The 16,283-nt window shown below is 42.6% G+C and overlaps 1 protein-coding gene across 2 annotated transcripts in view; it reads right to left on the bottom strand.

Moving 5' to 3' along the window:
* The window catches only part of Ttc1 (tetratricopeptide repeat domain 1), a 39,470-nt gene extending 23,391 nt beyond the window's left edge, over positions 1 to 16,079 (bottom strand). Inside the window, exons 1-2 of one of the 2 annotated variants that reach the window (XM_008821661.3) lie at positions 15,947 to 16,079; positions 14,397 to 14,757 (exon numbers count right to left, since the gene is read on the bottom strand). In XM_008821661.3, the coding sequence (XP_008819883.1) occupies positions 14,397 to 14,723 (327 nt within the window). In that variant the 5' untranslated portion in view covers positions 14,724 to 14,757; positions 15,947 to 16,079. Of the gene's footprint in view, positions 1 to 14,396; positions 14,758 to 15,800 lie in introns of both variants that reach the window. The other variant, XM_008821660.2, reaches the window with a different exon arrangement.
* Between the last annotated feature and the right edge of the window lie 204 nt (positions 16,080 to 16,283).

Here is a 16,283-nt window from a genome sequence, read left to right as displayed (position 1 = left end):
TCAACAACCCTTAGCTCATCTCCTTGTCCTGAACAAATAACTCAGCTATCCCTGGCTAAGAGATTAGGCCAGGTTAAAGGTTTACTCCTGAGCTAAAAGCTAAAAGTTCATCATGCTTTTAGCTCTAAGAAAGAAAACATTGTGGCCAATAAATTACTGGATGGGCATTGATAACCTTGAGTAAAAGTTTAAGAATCCTTCTGGTGCCAACTAACAGACTAAATGTCCTGTTTCTTTGTACCCTAAATCTTTGTATGTGACTGTCATATCCCACGTGACTGCTAGTTCCTTGGGATGTATACAAATCATCTGAATTCTAAAATAAATCGTCCTGTTGGGAAGACACAGCTCCCAGAGTTTGACTCTGTCGCCGATCAGACCCTCTGCCCCGAAGCCAGCAGGTCCCCCGCTAAGCAAAGCAAACCTGACAAGTGTATTGTGTATTGCCTGCATGTATGTGAGTGAACCCTTGTCATGAAATGCCATGGAGGTCAGAAGAGGGCATCGGATTCCCCTGGAACTGGAGTTAAGGACAGTTCATAGCCGCCATGGGGGTACTCTGTACAAGCGACCCTCTGCCCCGAAGCCAGCAGGTCCCCCGCTAAGCAAAGCAAACCTGAGCCCCCACAAGTGTATTGCCTGCATGTATGTGAGTGAACCCTTGTCATGAAATGCCATGGAGGTCAGAAGAGGGCATCGGATTCCCCTGGAACTGGAGTTAAGGACAGTTCATAGCCGCCATGGGGGTACTGGGTGCTCTGTAAAAGCAGTCAGTGCTCTTAACTGCTGAGCCATCTCTCCAGCCCCTCCTTAGTAAATCTGTAACATTAAATTTCCAATGGGCAAAGATGAGAGACAAGGCACATCTACAAAAGAACAACCAATAGGGCCAGCCTGAGAACTGTTTACCAATTCTCTATAATTAAAAGGACTAAAAGTTGAACTACCAAAGACAAGGACTCTGGAGTATAATTGTGAGGTCAATTACTTGGTCTGATAAACCGTAACCCAACCACCTAGAAGGCAGTGGAAAGACCTGCTGCTGCCTGCTCCACTAATGGTATAAACTGAGGGAGGATTAATGCAATTACTAATACCATGTTGAACATCTCCATGGAAACGGTTAAAAATAGCACTTGGAGGAGAAACCCAAATTATCTCCCAGCTGTGCTAAGAGACTGACTGGATCCCAAACGAAGACTGGGATTTATGCTGCAGCCTGAACACACATTCTCTGAAGGACAGCACATGCAGTGTGTGATGTTCCTAAAACCAAGGACAGACTTCATTGACAGGCTAAGAGTACCGGCCTGCTGAGCACCAGAACCCTTCTTTTTGAACACAGATTAGCTGTGGGGATGGTATTCTGCAGCATGACAGGTACATCTTTCTCATGTGTGCAGTGCTTTCACACACCTTTGCAATGCCTTTTAATGCCTTCCAGAGAGACGTCAGAAAACCATCTGCTTTACATTTTCACAGGACCAAGAAATCTTACAAGGCTCTTTACTCAGCACCCCTCCCTTTCATGGAAAAGTCAGGGGGAAATAGTGACATATGCTTTGTACTGTAAATCACAGAAACTTGGTAAGGAAAACTCCAAAAATAGTGCTTTTGATGAATGGACCAAATTTTCAACAGTTAAATTCCTCCCTCCCTCAGACAGGCTTTCATTATGTAGGTCAGGCTGGATTCCAACTAGCAGCAATCCTCTGCACCAGCCCCCAGTGTGCTGGGATTACAGGTAAGCCATCACATCTGGTTAAAGATGCCCTTCTCAGTATGGTATTAAAATGTCAGCACAACTGTACATCGATACAACATTTCAGTGCTTACTGTCTTCTGCAACACGTGTCAGCTCATTTGTGGTCCCAAAGATGATGAGATGTGAACGTGAAGGACTTTTTGCATATGAAAAAAAAATCAAGATACAGAAATCTCTTGATCTTGGCTGAGTCTAGTGGCACAAGCATGTAATCCCAGCTACTTGGAAGGTTGGTGAGAGGGGATTATAAATTCAATTTTGTGGGGCTAGAGAGATGGCTCAGCAGTTAAGAACACTGGTTGTTCTTGCAGAAGACCTGGGGTCGAATCCCAGCATCCGCATGGCAGCTAACAACTGTCTGTAACTCCAGTCCCAGGGGATCTGACAGCCTCTTCTGACCTCTGTGGGCATTGCACGACATGGGTGCACTTACTTCATACAGGCAATACATGGATACACATAAAATAAAAATAATAAATAAAATTTTTTAAAAATTCAATTTTGCTTGGACTACAGACCAATTTCCAAGCCAGTCTGAATAACTCAGCAAGACTCAATCTCAGAATTTTTTTTTTTTTTTAAAAAGAAGCCAGGGATGGGGATGGCATAATGGAAAAGTACTTGTCTTACATATAAACAGGCTTTGGATTCAATCCCTAGTACCCAAAACAATAAAACCAACTCATATTCTGTACACTACATCAAAAAAAAATTTTTTTTGGTCTTTCTGAAACAGGGTATCCCTGTAGCCCTAGCTGACCTTGTCTCTGAGATCTGCCTGAGGAGTGCTGGGATTAAAGGCATGCATGACCCTGTCTGGCACTACATCAAATTTTTATTTCAATCTTTTCTTCCCTAATACCATGCAAGTCATCTCTTCTTCTCTGTAGACTGATCTCACAGCCTCCCGAAACAGACTATGCTTATTCTTCATTCCACGTGTTGGCTTATGCATTCCAATCTTGGAATGTTCATAAGTCCTTTCATTGAATGAACACTGGATATCCTTCTTCCAAATCCCAAAGCCAAATTTTTCTGTTTTGAAAGCCTAGCACAAATTCTATTTCCTCTTTGGGGTGGCCTTAACACTATCTTTCTCTGAATGCAGACTATGTATACTATCTCTAATTTCAAATTTAATTCTGCTTTACAAGTTATTTTTATAAATTACAAAAACAAAACAATGAAAAAGTTTGTTCATAAGTTGTAAGAAGGTATACGGGCCTTGGAAATAGGCAAAGTGGCTCTTAGGAAAGTCATTTTTTTGTTCCACTCTATGGGGCCCAGTCCCTTCAGTAACCTAGGATTCTTTACCTCACCCCACAATGAAAACTCTGGTTTCTTTCTAATATTGATTCTCCCTTACTTAAAATGAGGTTATGAGCTATTTGTAAAGTGAAAGCATCCTTGGGCTGGGGATGTAGCTAACTTGGCAGACTCCTTACCAGTTTGCATGAGGCCCTGGGTTCTATCCCTAGCATTGAATAAAACCAGACATGGTGATGCATTCTTGCAATTCTAGCACTGAGGAAGTGGAGGATAGAGGATTGCTGGGTTACACTCACTTTGTCTCAAAATAAATAAAACCAAACCAACCCCTAAACCCAAAGCCAAAACAAAGAAAAAACTCACAAAGCGTCTACTACACAGAATTCGAGGTTCTGTTGTAGCTCTTCCTGATTCCAGGGTGCTCTACTTCCAAAGTGACTGGCATTATCTTTTCTCCACCAAGTTGGGATGGCCTTGAACTCAGAACTCTCCTTGTCTCTGTCTCTTGAGTGCTAGGATTTAAGATATGTGCCACCATACCTGACAATCAGTAATTTTTGTCATTTATTTTAAGGCTTGATTTTTCTTTATCTTTTCTGACCAGCACCCAGCTAAAAAAGGTTTTTTTTTTTTTTTTTTTTTTTTTTTTTTTTTTTTTTTTGTCTTTTGAGATAGGGTCTCCCTGTAGCCCCAGCTAACCTGGAAATCACTATGTAGGCCAGGTTGGCCTTGAACTCAGAGATCTGCCTGCTGGGTCCCAAGTGCTGGGACTAAAGGCGTATGCCACCATGCCCGGCTGATTTACTTTTTATTTTTTTTAATTTTTAATTTATTATTTATTATTTTATGTGTATGCGGGCATTGCGTGCATGTAGGTAAGTACACCTGTGTTGTGCAATGCCTGTGGAGGACAGAAGAGACTGTCAGATCCCCTGGGATGGAGTTACAGACAGTTGTTAGCTGCCATGTGGATGCTGGATTCAAACCTGGGTCTTCAGCAAGAACAGTCAGTGTTCTTAACTACTGAGCCATCTCTCCAGCCCTGATTTACTTTTTGAATATATAAAATATTTACATATTTCAAAATGCAGAATAAAGTAGGACTTCATGTGTAGTCTCAATGAGGTTGCCAAATCCTATTCCCTAAAAAGTAACTATGAACATGTACACCCACACACATACCTCCCCTACAATAAATGTAAAAAACACAAAGAAACAAACTTGAAAAAAACTATGAAACTAGACACAATTACAAAAAAATTCAACCAACCAAATAAACAAAAAAACCAACCAATATTTCAGTCCCCTGGAAACTGACCAAAGGCTTATAACAAAGAAGTAACATTTTCTAGCGAAAAAGTTACTCAGAGGGAAAAAAGGATAGAAAATCTGTGGTATACTTGCTAGGGACTGTTCCCATTCTTCTCTCCTTCATTCAACATGGTAATTCTTCTTTGTTGTTTTGAAGAGTCTTGCTGTGTAGCCCAGACTGGCTCTGTACTGGCCTTGAACTCATAGGCAGTCTTCCTGTCTCTGCCTCCCAAGTGCTGGGATTAAAGGCAGGGGCCACCACACTGTTTCAACATGGTAATTTTTTTTTCTGTCTTTTTTGAGATGGTCTCCATGTAGCCCCAGCTGTCCTGGAACTCACTATGCAGACCAGGCTGGCCTTGAACTCACAGAGATCCGCCTGCCTCTGCCTCCCAAGTGCTGGGATTAAAGGCGTGCACCACCACGTCCGGCCCAACATGGTAATTTTAACATAACAGAAGCTGTGAAGAACTATCAGTTTCACTGCTAGAGGAGGCCAGCTTGATTTGGAAAAAAGAGGAGGAATAAATAATCTGTGCCCAATGGTGCTGTCAAGTATAGATCACAATCCTAATGACAAGGAAATGGAGAATGCCTGGGCTTTTACTAGTCTGAGGGTACAGTCCCAGTTGAAGCAAGCAGTGAATCCACAGCCTGGTTGAAAATGTAACAGAGATGGCAGGTGGAGGCAGGAGGACCAGGAGTTCAAGGTCTGTCTCAGCCACATAGTAAGTTCAGGGCCAATCTGAGTTACATGAGATCCTGTTTCAAAAACATGGAGGGGAGGGGAAAGGGTAGAGAACAAAGGAAAGGGGAAGGAAAAGGAGAAATGTGACAGGATACAGGAAGAGTCAGAGGTATTTAATCGTTCTCCACATATTCCTGGCTGAGTGGAAAGAAGACACAAAGAATGGAGAGGTCAGAATTACTCATCCACACTTATATTACCAAGAACCTATGAGCACATAAAGAGGCGACACAGTCAGGAAATGAGGCCAACTGAAAAATGTGACCTCAAGAAATTAAAAAGCTTCTGTACAGCAAAAGAAATAGCTGAGTGAAGAGACAGCTTATAAATGGGAGAAAAATCTTTGCTAGGTAATACATCTAATAGAGGATTAATACCTAGAATATATAAATAAAAAACTAAAGAAGAAACCAAACCACCCAATCAATAAATGAGTTAACAAAACTGACAGTTCTCAAAACGTGAAATACAAATGGCCAATAAACAAAAAAAATGTTCAACTTCATTAGCCACCAGAGAAATGCAAATCAAAACTACACTGAAATTCTATCTTACCCCAGTCAGAATGGCAGTCCTCAAAACAAATAACATGGGGCTCAGCAGTTCAGAGTGCGTGTTGTCTAATGGAGGACCTGGGTTCAGTTCCTAGCACCCATATGGTGGCTAACAACAATCTTCAGTTGAAGGGATCTGACACCCTCTTCCGGCCTCCGAAGGCACTCACTGCACATATGTGGTACACTTATACACATGCAGACAAAACAGACACATTAAAAAAAAAATAAAACAAGTAACAAAGCTGGTGAGGATGTGTGGAAAAGGACCCCTACTCTGGTGGGAATGTAAACTAGTCCCACTATGAATGTTGGAATGGGGGTCTCTCAAAGTATGAACAATAAATCTTCTATGGCTCAGCTAACAAACTACTGAGTATTTAAGGGAAGGACTCCAAGTTAACGTATTATGGAGATATTTGCACATCAACGTTTATTGCAGCACTTCACAATAGCTAAAGGATAGGAATAGGGGTTCAACAGAGGAAGACAAGAAAAACATCATATATATACACAACAAAAATTTTTTTTAGCCATTAAGAACGAAGTTATATCATTAGAGACAAATGTTGCATGTTTCCTCTCATTTGTGGTTCCTGAAGTTTACAGATACACACACACACACACACACACACACACACACACACACACGCATGCACGCACGCACACACGACATGAAAGCACAAGTAAAACAATCCAGGGGGCAAGGTGGCCTAATAGGAAGGGCAAGAAAAGGGAGAGGAGGGGGCATAAGGGAGAATATGCTCAACATCATACATGTATGAAAAGTTTAAAAAGGGCAACATAGAGGGTCCAGGTGGCAGCCTTGAAAAGTACACAAAATTTGAATGCACACTCAGATCCAAACAGTGGGTGGAAACATTCTTGGTTTGAGGTGCTGAACATAATCTGATCAGTTAATAAGCTATGAAGACACAGGAAGAACAGGGCAGTGAGGTGGCTCAGTGGCTAAGGCACTTGCTGCCAAGTCTGATGACCCAAGTTCAATCCCAGGGACCCACATGGTAGAAGGAGAGAACCTATTCTCACAAGCTGTCCTCTGACCTCGATAGGCATGCTGTGATGCTAGGGGTTGTGCATACTAGGTACACTGTACCAACTGAGCTTTACCTATAGCCCATCAAGCTGAAAAACAAAAGAAACCCCAAAGAGCAAGGAAGTAACACCATCAATGAAGACAGACAACACAAGGAAAATGGACAGCAGTTCGGCCCTGGTAAATTGCTTATTAAAACAGCAAGAAAAATAGAGTAGACACAATCCAGATTTACCACATTATTTAAAATGTTTAGTTAAAAAAATGTGTGTGTACACATGCAAAGAGATAGACGCTTGATCCACAATCAGAAAAAAAAAGCAGTCATGAGGGGACACACATTTGACTCTACAGACCTTTTTTTGTCTTTTGAGACAGAGTCTGCTTGTAGCCCCAGTTGGCCTGGAACTCTCTATGCAGACCAGGCTGGCCTTGAACTCAGAGATATACCTGCCTCCGCCTCCCGACTGCTGGGATTAAAGGCGTAAGCCACCACGCCCGGTGACTCTATAGACCATACACACACACACACACACACACACACACACACACACACACACACACGAGATATATAAATAAATATAGATGAAATTGGGTGGGAGTACTAAGGGGAGGTGCAGATAGGGAAGAGGATCTAAATATAATAAATTCAATTAAAAACAAAAAACTTGAGGCTGAAGGTGCAATTCCATCAAGATCCTGGATCTCATTCTTAGCACATACATACCTACATATACCCCAAATCTCTCAGTATCTTTAGATGTTAGATCTAGCAGACTTTTTTTTTTTTTTTTGGGGGGTCTTTTTGAGACAGGGTCTCCCTGTAGCCCAGACCAGGCTGGCCTCGAACTCAGAGATCCGTCTGCCTCTGCCTCCCAAGTGCTAGGATTAAAGGTATGTGCCACCACACCGGGCAGAGCTAGCAGACTTTTAAGTACATACATGTATAAATATAAATAAATTTTAAATAACTGAAATTGCTTAAAGACTTAAAAGAGATGCTGGGCATGGTGGCACCTGGAAGGTGGAACAGGAGGACCGGGAGTTGGTTAAAGCCAGTTTCAGTTACAAGAAACTATCCCACAGCCCAGAGGGCCTACCATGCTAGATCACACCTGTAATTCTAATACTCGGGAGGATGAGGTACAAAGATTGCTACAAGTTCTAAGCCACCCATGAAACTGCCTGGGCCATCAACGTAGGGTAAGTGTACCTGGTACACAATAGTCAGTAGGTTATGCCTAGGCCAAGTCACCAACCACTAGCAATGCTCTGCTTCCCTCTGCAGCTCTATGAAGTAACTGCTACAAACACAATAGCAGTAACTGCCACGCAAGCATAGTGCCCAATCAATCACACTTGGGTAAGAAATACAGAACGCCATTTTGACTTTTCTACCAGCAATAATGTAAACAGGTCTCACAAACTCCCAAATGCTAGAGCAATTTCATTTCCATGGTTTAAATTCAGGATCAAAAGTCCAAGGTCCCAGAGTTGGAGAGATAGCTTAGGGGTTAATGGTATACACAGTTCTGGTAGAGGACCCAAGTTCAGTTTCTAGCACCTATATCGGACAGCTCACAACCATCTGTAGCTACGGCATCAGGGGATTTGACACACCTTTGGGCCTCTGCAGGCACCTGCAATCATGTACACACATCTTCCCCTGACCACATAATTTTAAAAATTCCGCACCCCCAAGGTCCCATCCAGTTCTGAAATGCCAGGATTTGATTTAATGTAGCTTAGATGGTACAGAGCTTGCCTGATGGCCTTCATTAATTCCAACAATGGTTACTATAGTAAATCAATTTAAGTAACAAAAGGATGACTGTAAAAAAATGGAAAAAAAAAGGGAAACAAAATCAAGTCTTGCTCATAGTTAGCAGGAACACACGGGGTCACTTAGGACAACACTATAAACAATCTAGAGCAATCAAAATAGTATTTCCTGTTGGCATGCCCATTGTAACAACACTGACAGACTTTGAAAATGATGCAAAGAATGGCAAAGCCATCAGAATCAAGATTAAGTAAAGAAGACTCTAGGAAAAATGCAAGGAAGAGGGAAAGGACAGCAGGGTCAGTCTAAGGATAATCGTACAGTAAGACTGTCTAAAAACAACACATCCTATGTACCATGCACTGAGTACTAAGCAATAGATATTTTACTTAAACACATCTAACCACCTGTGATAAGGAACAAGCCCATTAAAAAGAATACACGCTTTTTGATTTACAAAATTAAAAAGCTTTGGCATGCTGGGTGTGGTGGCACACGCCTTTAATCCCAGCACTGGGGATGCAGAGGCAGGCGGATCTCTGTGAGTTCAAGGCCAGCCTGGTCTACACAGTGAGTTCCAGGACAGCTGGGACTACAGAGAGACCCTGTCTCAAAAAAACGCCCACCCTCAAAAAAAACTTTGGCACCAAAGCATAGTGGTAAAGCACTTGCCTAGCATGCCTGAGGCCCTGTGGACCAACCCTAGCAGAGCATGAAAGGGTGGTGGGCAAAAGAAGATAATCTACCACAGCCTTCTAAAATGATGACTAACTCTACAATACATCTTTGTACCTGCACATGTATTTATATGTCTCTAATGATTTTCTTAAAATAAATGTCTAGAAGAGAATCAGGGCTGTAAAGTCGTGCTGTACAACACTGTATCCACTAGCCATTATTTAAATAAACACGAAATGTTGTGTGCTGGGGATGTAGCTCAGATAGAAGTGTTTGCCTGATGTTGACCTCTGGCCCCTACATGCACGTGCACATCACACACAAAGGAACATGTACACATACATATACCACACAAAAACAATTATTTGTATTCTATAGAAATGATACAGCAATTTAAATCTTCAATATTGGTACATGAGTTTCTGTCATCTTATCACCAGTAATTTTTTTTAATTTTTTTATTATTTTATGTTGTATGTGTGTATTGCCTGCATGTATGTGAGTGCACCCGTGTCGTGCAATGCCGCAGAGGTCAGAAGAGGGTATCAGATTCCCCTGGAACTGGAGTTAAGGACAGTTCACAGCTGCCATGTGGGTGCTGGGAATCGAACCCGGGTCTTCTGTAAGAGCAGTCGGTGCTCTTAACCGCTGGGCCATTTCTCCAGCCCCTATCATCAGTATTTTGATCTTTTCTGCTAATTTTTAATTACATATATTTCTGTGTGTGTGTCTGTGTGCATGTGTGCTCAAGCAGTGCACATATGTCATGGCGTGTGTGTGGAGGTTGGAAGACAAATTGGGAGACATGGTTTTGGTTCCACCATGTGGATCGCAGGGATCAAACCGGGTCATCAGGAGGCTTGGCAGCAAGTGCCTTTACCTGCTGAGTCTTGTCACCAGGCTCAATTTTTTTGTTTTTCTTAGACGCTGCTCTCAAAGCATAGCCTCCCTGGTGGTGTAGTTACAGGCATGGACTAGCACACCTGACTGGACATGTTTTAATTTGCATTTTAAAAATTAGATTAGTAAGGCTGAAACATCTTTTCATTTTTTGGCCCATAGTAGATTTTTTCCTTTTTAAGTCCCATGACCTCTGTTAAATCAAGAATATTCTCCTGATCCCAATGATCCATAATAACCACCATATATGCAATGAAGAGATTTCTTGTCCTATTTTGCTGGTTAATGACAGTTTCACAAGAATGCTTATAAAACTAGCACAAAATAGCTAGTAACTCAGTGGCAGAACATTCACCTGGTACATGTAAAGTCCTGGGTTTAACTGCCAGCATCTCATACATGCACGTGAACATGAACATGTACATACACATGCTAAGAGAATGGCACTGTATGAGCTAAAGGCAGTCTCACAGGTTAACTCCTTAGAGCTTAACTGACTTGCATTTCTAAACATAACAGGAAGGTCAATACAATATGTTATTGCTAAGACAGTGCCATGAATTTCCAAACTAAGAAAACATTTGATTCACATATAAAATGCAAAATAGAAAATGCTTATAATTTGTATTTTAAAATGAATACGATTGTGATTTGTGTATATATGAAAATACTGCTTTGTAACATGAAAATCTGGGACAAGAAAAACCATTATAAGAATGAGAACAATGGGTCCTTGGGGTGGTGGGGAGAAGGAATGCCTGGAATGCACAAGAGTTTCTGCCATGATGGAGATGGTCAACATCTTGAAATACAGGATGTGAATTACACAGGTCAATAGTTGCCAGAAGTCACTGAACTGGACATGATAGAACAGATATACTATTCTACTATATGTAAATTACACACATTTTTGAAAGGCGGGATACAGTGAGAAGTCTATTTCTATTTGCAGTATTAAATTTTTGGACAATAAAAAATTATCCTAGGTCCATGAGATAGTTCAGATGATAAAAGTACCTGCTGCCAAGCCTCAAGTTCAATTCCTGGGATGCACACAGTGGAATGTGTATATGTAAGCAAGTTGTTCTCCAACCTCCCCACACAGGCGCCATTCGATGTGGACAGAAAGACATACAGAGGCAGAGATGCATACAGGTACAAATAAATATAATAAAAAAGGTTATCTTTGTGTGTGTGTGTGGTGTGAGTGTACAGGCCTTAGGCTGATGCCAGGTGTGCTGTCTTTGATTGCTCCCCACCATATATATGGAGGCAAGGTCTCTTGCTGAAGCTGGTCTTAACTAGTCTGGCTAGCCAGCTTGTTCTGGGTATCATTCCGTTTCCACTTGGCATTCTGGAATTATAGGTGGACTGTCACACTCATCCTCCTTTTATGTGGGTTCTGGGGATCCAAATTCTGGTTCTTACTGGTGTGGCAAGAGCTTTTGCCCTCTGAGCCATATCCCCAACCCTAAAAAAGTATCTTAAACATATTTGCAGAAAAAGTATTTCCTGGTCTAGGAGATCAAAAGGTTTTACCACAATGGAGAGGAAGAGAGTACAGTCTGAGCCAAGCCACTAGGCAGTTTCAAACCCAGACACTAGCAAATTCATGATACAAGGCAGTATATTTTAAAGTATCAAAAAAGCACAGCTAACTGTTGTGTGTGCTGTCCGTGTCGTGTCTCCCCCACCCCCAAACCCCACCCCAGACAGGGTCTTGCTAAGTGACCCAGGTTGCCATGGGCCTCACTATTTAGCCCAAGCTTCCTTTTAACTTGTAATTCTCTTACCTCAGCCTCTAGAGAGCTGGGATTTCAGGCATGCACCACCATGTTCAGCCACTAACTTTTTAACATAGAAGTTTACTCAATGTTTTTTAAAAAAGCCTGCATTTATTAGTTCAATCCTAAACTGATGTTCTGGAAATTTGTTTCTCTGACAAGTACTTGATTTAATTTGCTGAGACATTTTTGTTGAGGTAGTTATAAATTTGATCCATTTTTGCTCTTTAATTCTCTTCTCTCCCTCTTTTTTGTTGGGGAGTGGGGTCTTTTGAGACAGGATCTCCCTGTAGACCCAGATGGCCTGAAACTTGCTATGCAGACCAGGTGGATCACAGAGATCCACCTGCCTCTGTGTCCAAATGCTGGGATTAACTGTGTGCACCACCACCTGGCTTTTGCTTCCACTTCTTAAATACTGGAATTACAGGCATGCTTGCTAACACAGGGCCTAGCTTTTAATTCACTTCTGATGATACACATTAGCAGAAAACCTAACATTTTCAGTGTGGCATGGTGATGCATGCCTGTAATCCTAGCCCCTGGAAGGTAGAGGCAGGAAGATCAGGAATACAGGGTCACCTTCAGCTACGTAGTTTCTGAAGCCAGCCAAGGCTATGCGATCCTGTCTCAAAAGCCTCCCCACTCCATTCCCCAAAAGATAATTTTCATGTTAACAGAGACCCCTCTCCTCTACAAGGACTTTAAGTAATGCCCTTTGTTTTGTGGGTTGATGCTGAACCGCCTCTCAGCTTTTCTAAAGGATATGTCACCCGAAATCTGTCTTAGCAATTCTCTATGGAACCTGAATCTGCCCACTGTTATCCTATTTGTTATCTCAACTTATTCCACTGGAGCTCTACGCCAACCACTTCACTCAGTAGCTCTTTGTAGATAAGTGCAGATGGAGTGGTAACTCTTCAGACTACCTTGTTTATCAGATACAGAGGACAGCTCTGTCTCCAAAAAATAAGGCCTGCCTGGATATGGCCCAAGGTCAGAGAGAAGAGTGTACATTTAACTGACTACACATGCTTTGTAGGAGGATGTTTTATTAATAAATGCTACACTAGCTGTGCACGATGCTGCATGCCTTTAATTCCAGCACTTGGGAGGCAGAGGGCAGGCGAACTTCTGTGAGTTCCAGGCCAGCCTGGTCTACATAGTGAGTTCCAGGCCAGCCTGGTCTACATAGTGAGTTCCAGGCCAGCTTGGTATACACAGTGAGTTCTAGGCCAGCCGGGAATACCCTGTCTCAAAAAGACCAAAAAAAAAAAAAAAAAAAAAAAGCTACACTATACTTTGGACTTGGATCAAGCAGATCAGAGTTGGAGAAAGGAATTTACCATTTAGTAGGTGGGTAATCTTGGGCAAGTTTCTTTACTACGTTAAGCTATTTCCTTTCAGAGATTAGTATCACAATATACACACCTGAAAGGCCTGTTGTAAGGATTAGTTTAAAACAAGTAACATTTTACTCAATGACTGGTATACTGTAGGTGTTCAGCAAAGGATAGTTACTATCACACACGTTCCTTGAGATTTATTGCCCTCTGTTAATCACAATGCCACCAAAGTACTGAGGCAGTCATATTTTGCTAACAAGGGATGAACAAATATAATTCATACCACAGTGCTAAATAAGTTTATCAAAAAAGGTTCATTACAGAAATTTCAGCAACTTACCTTAGATTAAAAAAGAAACCTAAAACATGGGGCCGAATATGTAGTTTAGAGCACTTGCATCTGTAAGGCCTCAGATTTGATCCCTAATACCACAAAACCCAAAAGCAAGCTAAAAGCGTGTATGTAGATACATGTTATAAGACATGCTATAGATCCCTGCTGTATGAGACAAAGAATTCTAGATATACAGGGAAAGCCCAGAAATGTCTTTGTTGATATGCTCAATGCATCCCTGTCATGCTAAGGATGTATCTCAGATCTGTGATTACTCTTTGGCAGTAAGGCCACAATGTCATTCTTTACAGACGAGATAGTCTACTGTACATTATCTATCAACCACATCTTTTTTTAAAAAGACAGGGTCTTCATTTGAATCCCAAGTTGGCCTCAAACCTCTGGAATGCTGAGATTACAGGTGCCAGTTACCTGCCAATATTGCATTTATTTGCATTTAAAGGTGGTTTAAACCAGGCTTGGTCATATATGTCTGTAGTGCATCACTTGGGAGGTAGAGGCAGGAAGATTAGGATTTCAAGTTCAGTCTGAGGTCTGTAGTGACGTGATGTCTTAGAAAATAAACAAAACGAACTAAAATTTTTAAAAGAGGTTTGGGTTAGGCACAGGGGCTCAGGCCTGTAATCCCAGAGCTTGGGAGGCTGAGGCAGGATCAAGAGTTGAAGGTTAGTCTCAGCAGTTAGTGGGTTGCCCGTCTATAATCCCAGCAATTGGAAGAGACAGATTACTGCAAATTCACTCTACATGGTGAGTTTCAGTCCTGTAAAGAATACACTGATAGACCATGTCCCCCATAAGGAAACTACAAAAAAGTGGTTTGAAAGTTAGATTATGCGCAACATTTACCTGCTTCTCTTCTTCTGGCATGTTTTTTTCCAGTTCAATTAGGTATTCCTCGTCTAGTTCAGAGGAACTCGAATCATTGCCAGCACTGTTCTCAATCTTATGGGCCCCTGACTGCTCCTCCTCAAACGTGGCACTACAGTCATGAAAACACTCTTCCTCTCCCTGGTCCTCTTGGGCAAGGGCCTCATCATCCTTGAGCAGCTTGCTCTGGGAACTCAGACCTTTGGGATCAGGAGGGCTGGCAGACTCTGCTTCCTGACAATCTGTAACTTTCAAATCATTGAACAGATCTTCTGGAACCTTACAGCTCTCTGACTTTTCCTCCATGCTGAGTTCAGGGAGGGAGTTGAGGCTGAATTATCTGGGAAAAGAAAAAGCATCTGTTATGTAATGGTGGCTCTATATGTATAGGTACACAATTTTAAATTCTGTCTTTCACACCTAAACAAACCTCTGCATCCAATCCCCAAGCACATCCTAGCTTAACTTCACTGGAATTATTTAAGAAGCAGGTAATCACTGGGTGTGCCACCACTTGGGAGACTGCTGCAGGAAAATCCGGAGTTCAAGGTCATCTGTGGATTTACAGCAGATTCTAGGCAAGCCTGGGCTACATGAGATCATGTATCCGTCTTCCCCACCATCCCAAAACAGTTTATAAAATGACTGATCCTCTCACTTCCCATTGGTGCTGGAGATGGAATTTAGGTCCTTGACTAGTTGGCAAATCACGGATTTATGCCTGAGCCACACCCTCAATCGCTACTCTAATTAAAGGACTGATTTTAATATGACCCTTCCACGTCCCAGTGCTGGAAGAGTAGCAAAAATTAGAACCCAAAACAGCGGCGAGGGGAAAAAAAAAAAAAAAAAAAAAAAAAAGAGAGAGAAAGTCAGTCCTAATCTTTTAGACTGAATGACCAAATCGTCAGTAGGATACAAAGTCCAACTTTGCCATTATCGCCAACGAAAGCCCAAGAATAAGTTTCTTGTGGGGCTCAATTTCACCAAAATGCAAACGATAAAGCCTACGAAGGTAACCGTGGAAAGGAAACCACTGCGCAGATGGTTCTAACCCGGAATCTCCAGGAGTCAGAGCCCCGCTTTGGGAGGGGCTGGCTCTCAACCCTCGCTCCGGACCAGCGCCCTCGAGGGTTCAGAAAACCTCGCGGTCCAGACTTCTCCGGTCTGCAGTCGGGACTGCGCAGCTGCACATTTTTAAAGCGACCTAGGTGACTTTTAAAGAACCACCACTGCTCCAGAAGCTGAGTCATGCGGTCCACGGCCCGGCCCCTCTGATCCCAGCAAAAACACGCCAACGTCCCTGGAGCGGCGACAAAGTCCCAATTCGCCCTAGCCTGCTCGAGAAAAGTTAAAACAGCGGGACAGGAATGGAGACCTCACCTCCCCGCCACAGCCTCGCCCCGTTCAAGGCGCACGCGGCAGCCCGAGCCCCAGGTCAGGAAAGCGCCTCTCGAGTGAGTTCCCCCGCCTGGCGCCTTTCCCCACGACCCCCCACGAGCCCAGCGGCGCAGCTCACATCCTCACACCTCGGCTTTCCACCTTCTCAGCCTCCGAGGCCCTCTACTTCCGCTCAGTCAGGTGCACTTCCGGCCGCGCTGACCAATGGCGTCGTCGTTCGTAAGGCATTCTGGGAAATGTAGTGCCTCCCCTCATGGAAGAAGGCGTGCAGAGGAGCTGTGTGACGTCGCCATACGGACTGCATTGTGCGCTTACGGCTGCCATTTCGAATTACGGCAAAACCTGTTACTTAGCATAAAAGGATTAAAAAAGAAGTAGCTTTGTTCGTTTTTAAAACGCTTTTACTCTGACGTCTCGTGTTAAGAATGTAGAGAAGAATCCTAAAATGTAAACCTGTCCAAAAAT

Source organism: Nannospalax galili, unplaced genomic scaffold (genome assembly GCF_000622305.1).
Source record: "Nannospalax galili isolate Female #2095 unplaced genomic scaffold, S.galili_v1.0 scaffold667, whole genome shotgun sequence".
NCBI classification, from domain to species: Eukaryota; Metazoa; Chordata; class Mammalia; order Rodentia; family Spalacidae; genus Nannospalax; species Nannospalax galili.
Note: the sequence above shows the minus strand (reverse complement) of the source record. Positions and strands in the feature narration are given on the sequence as shown.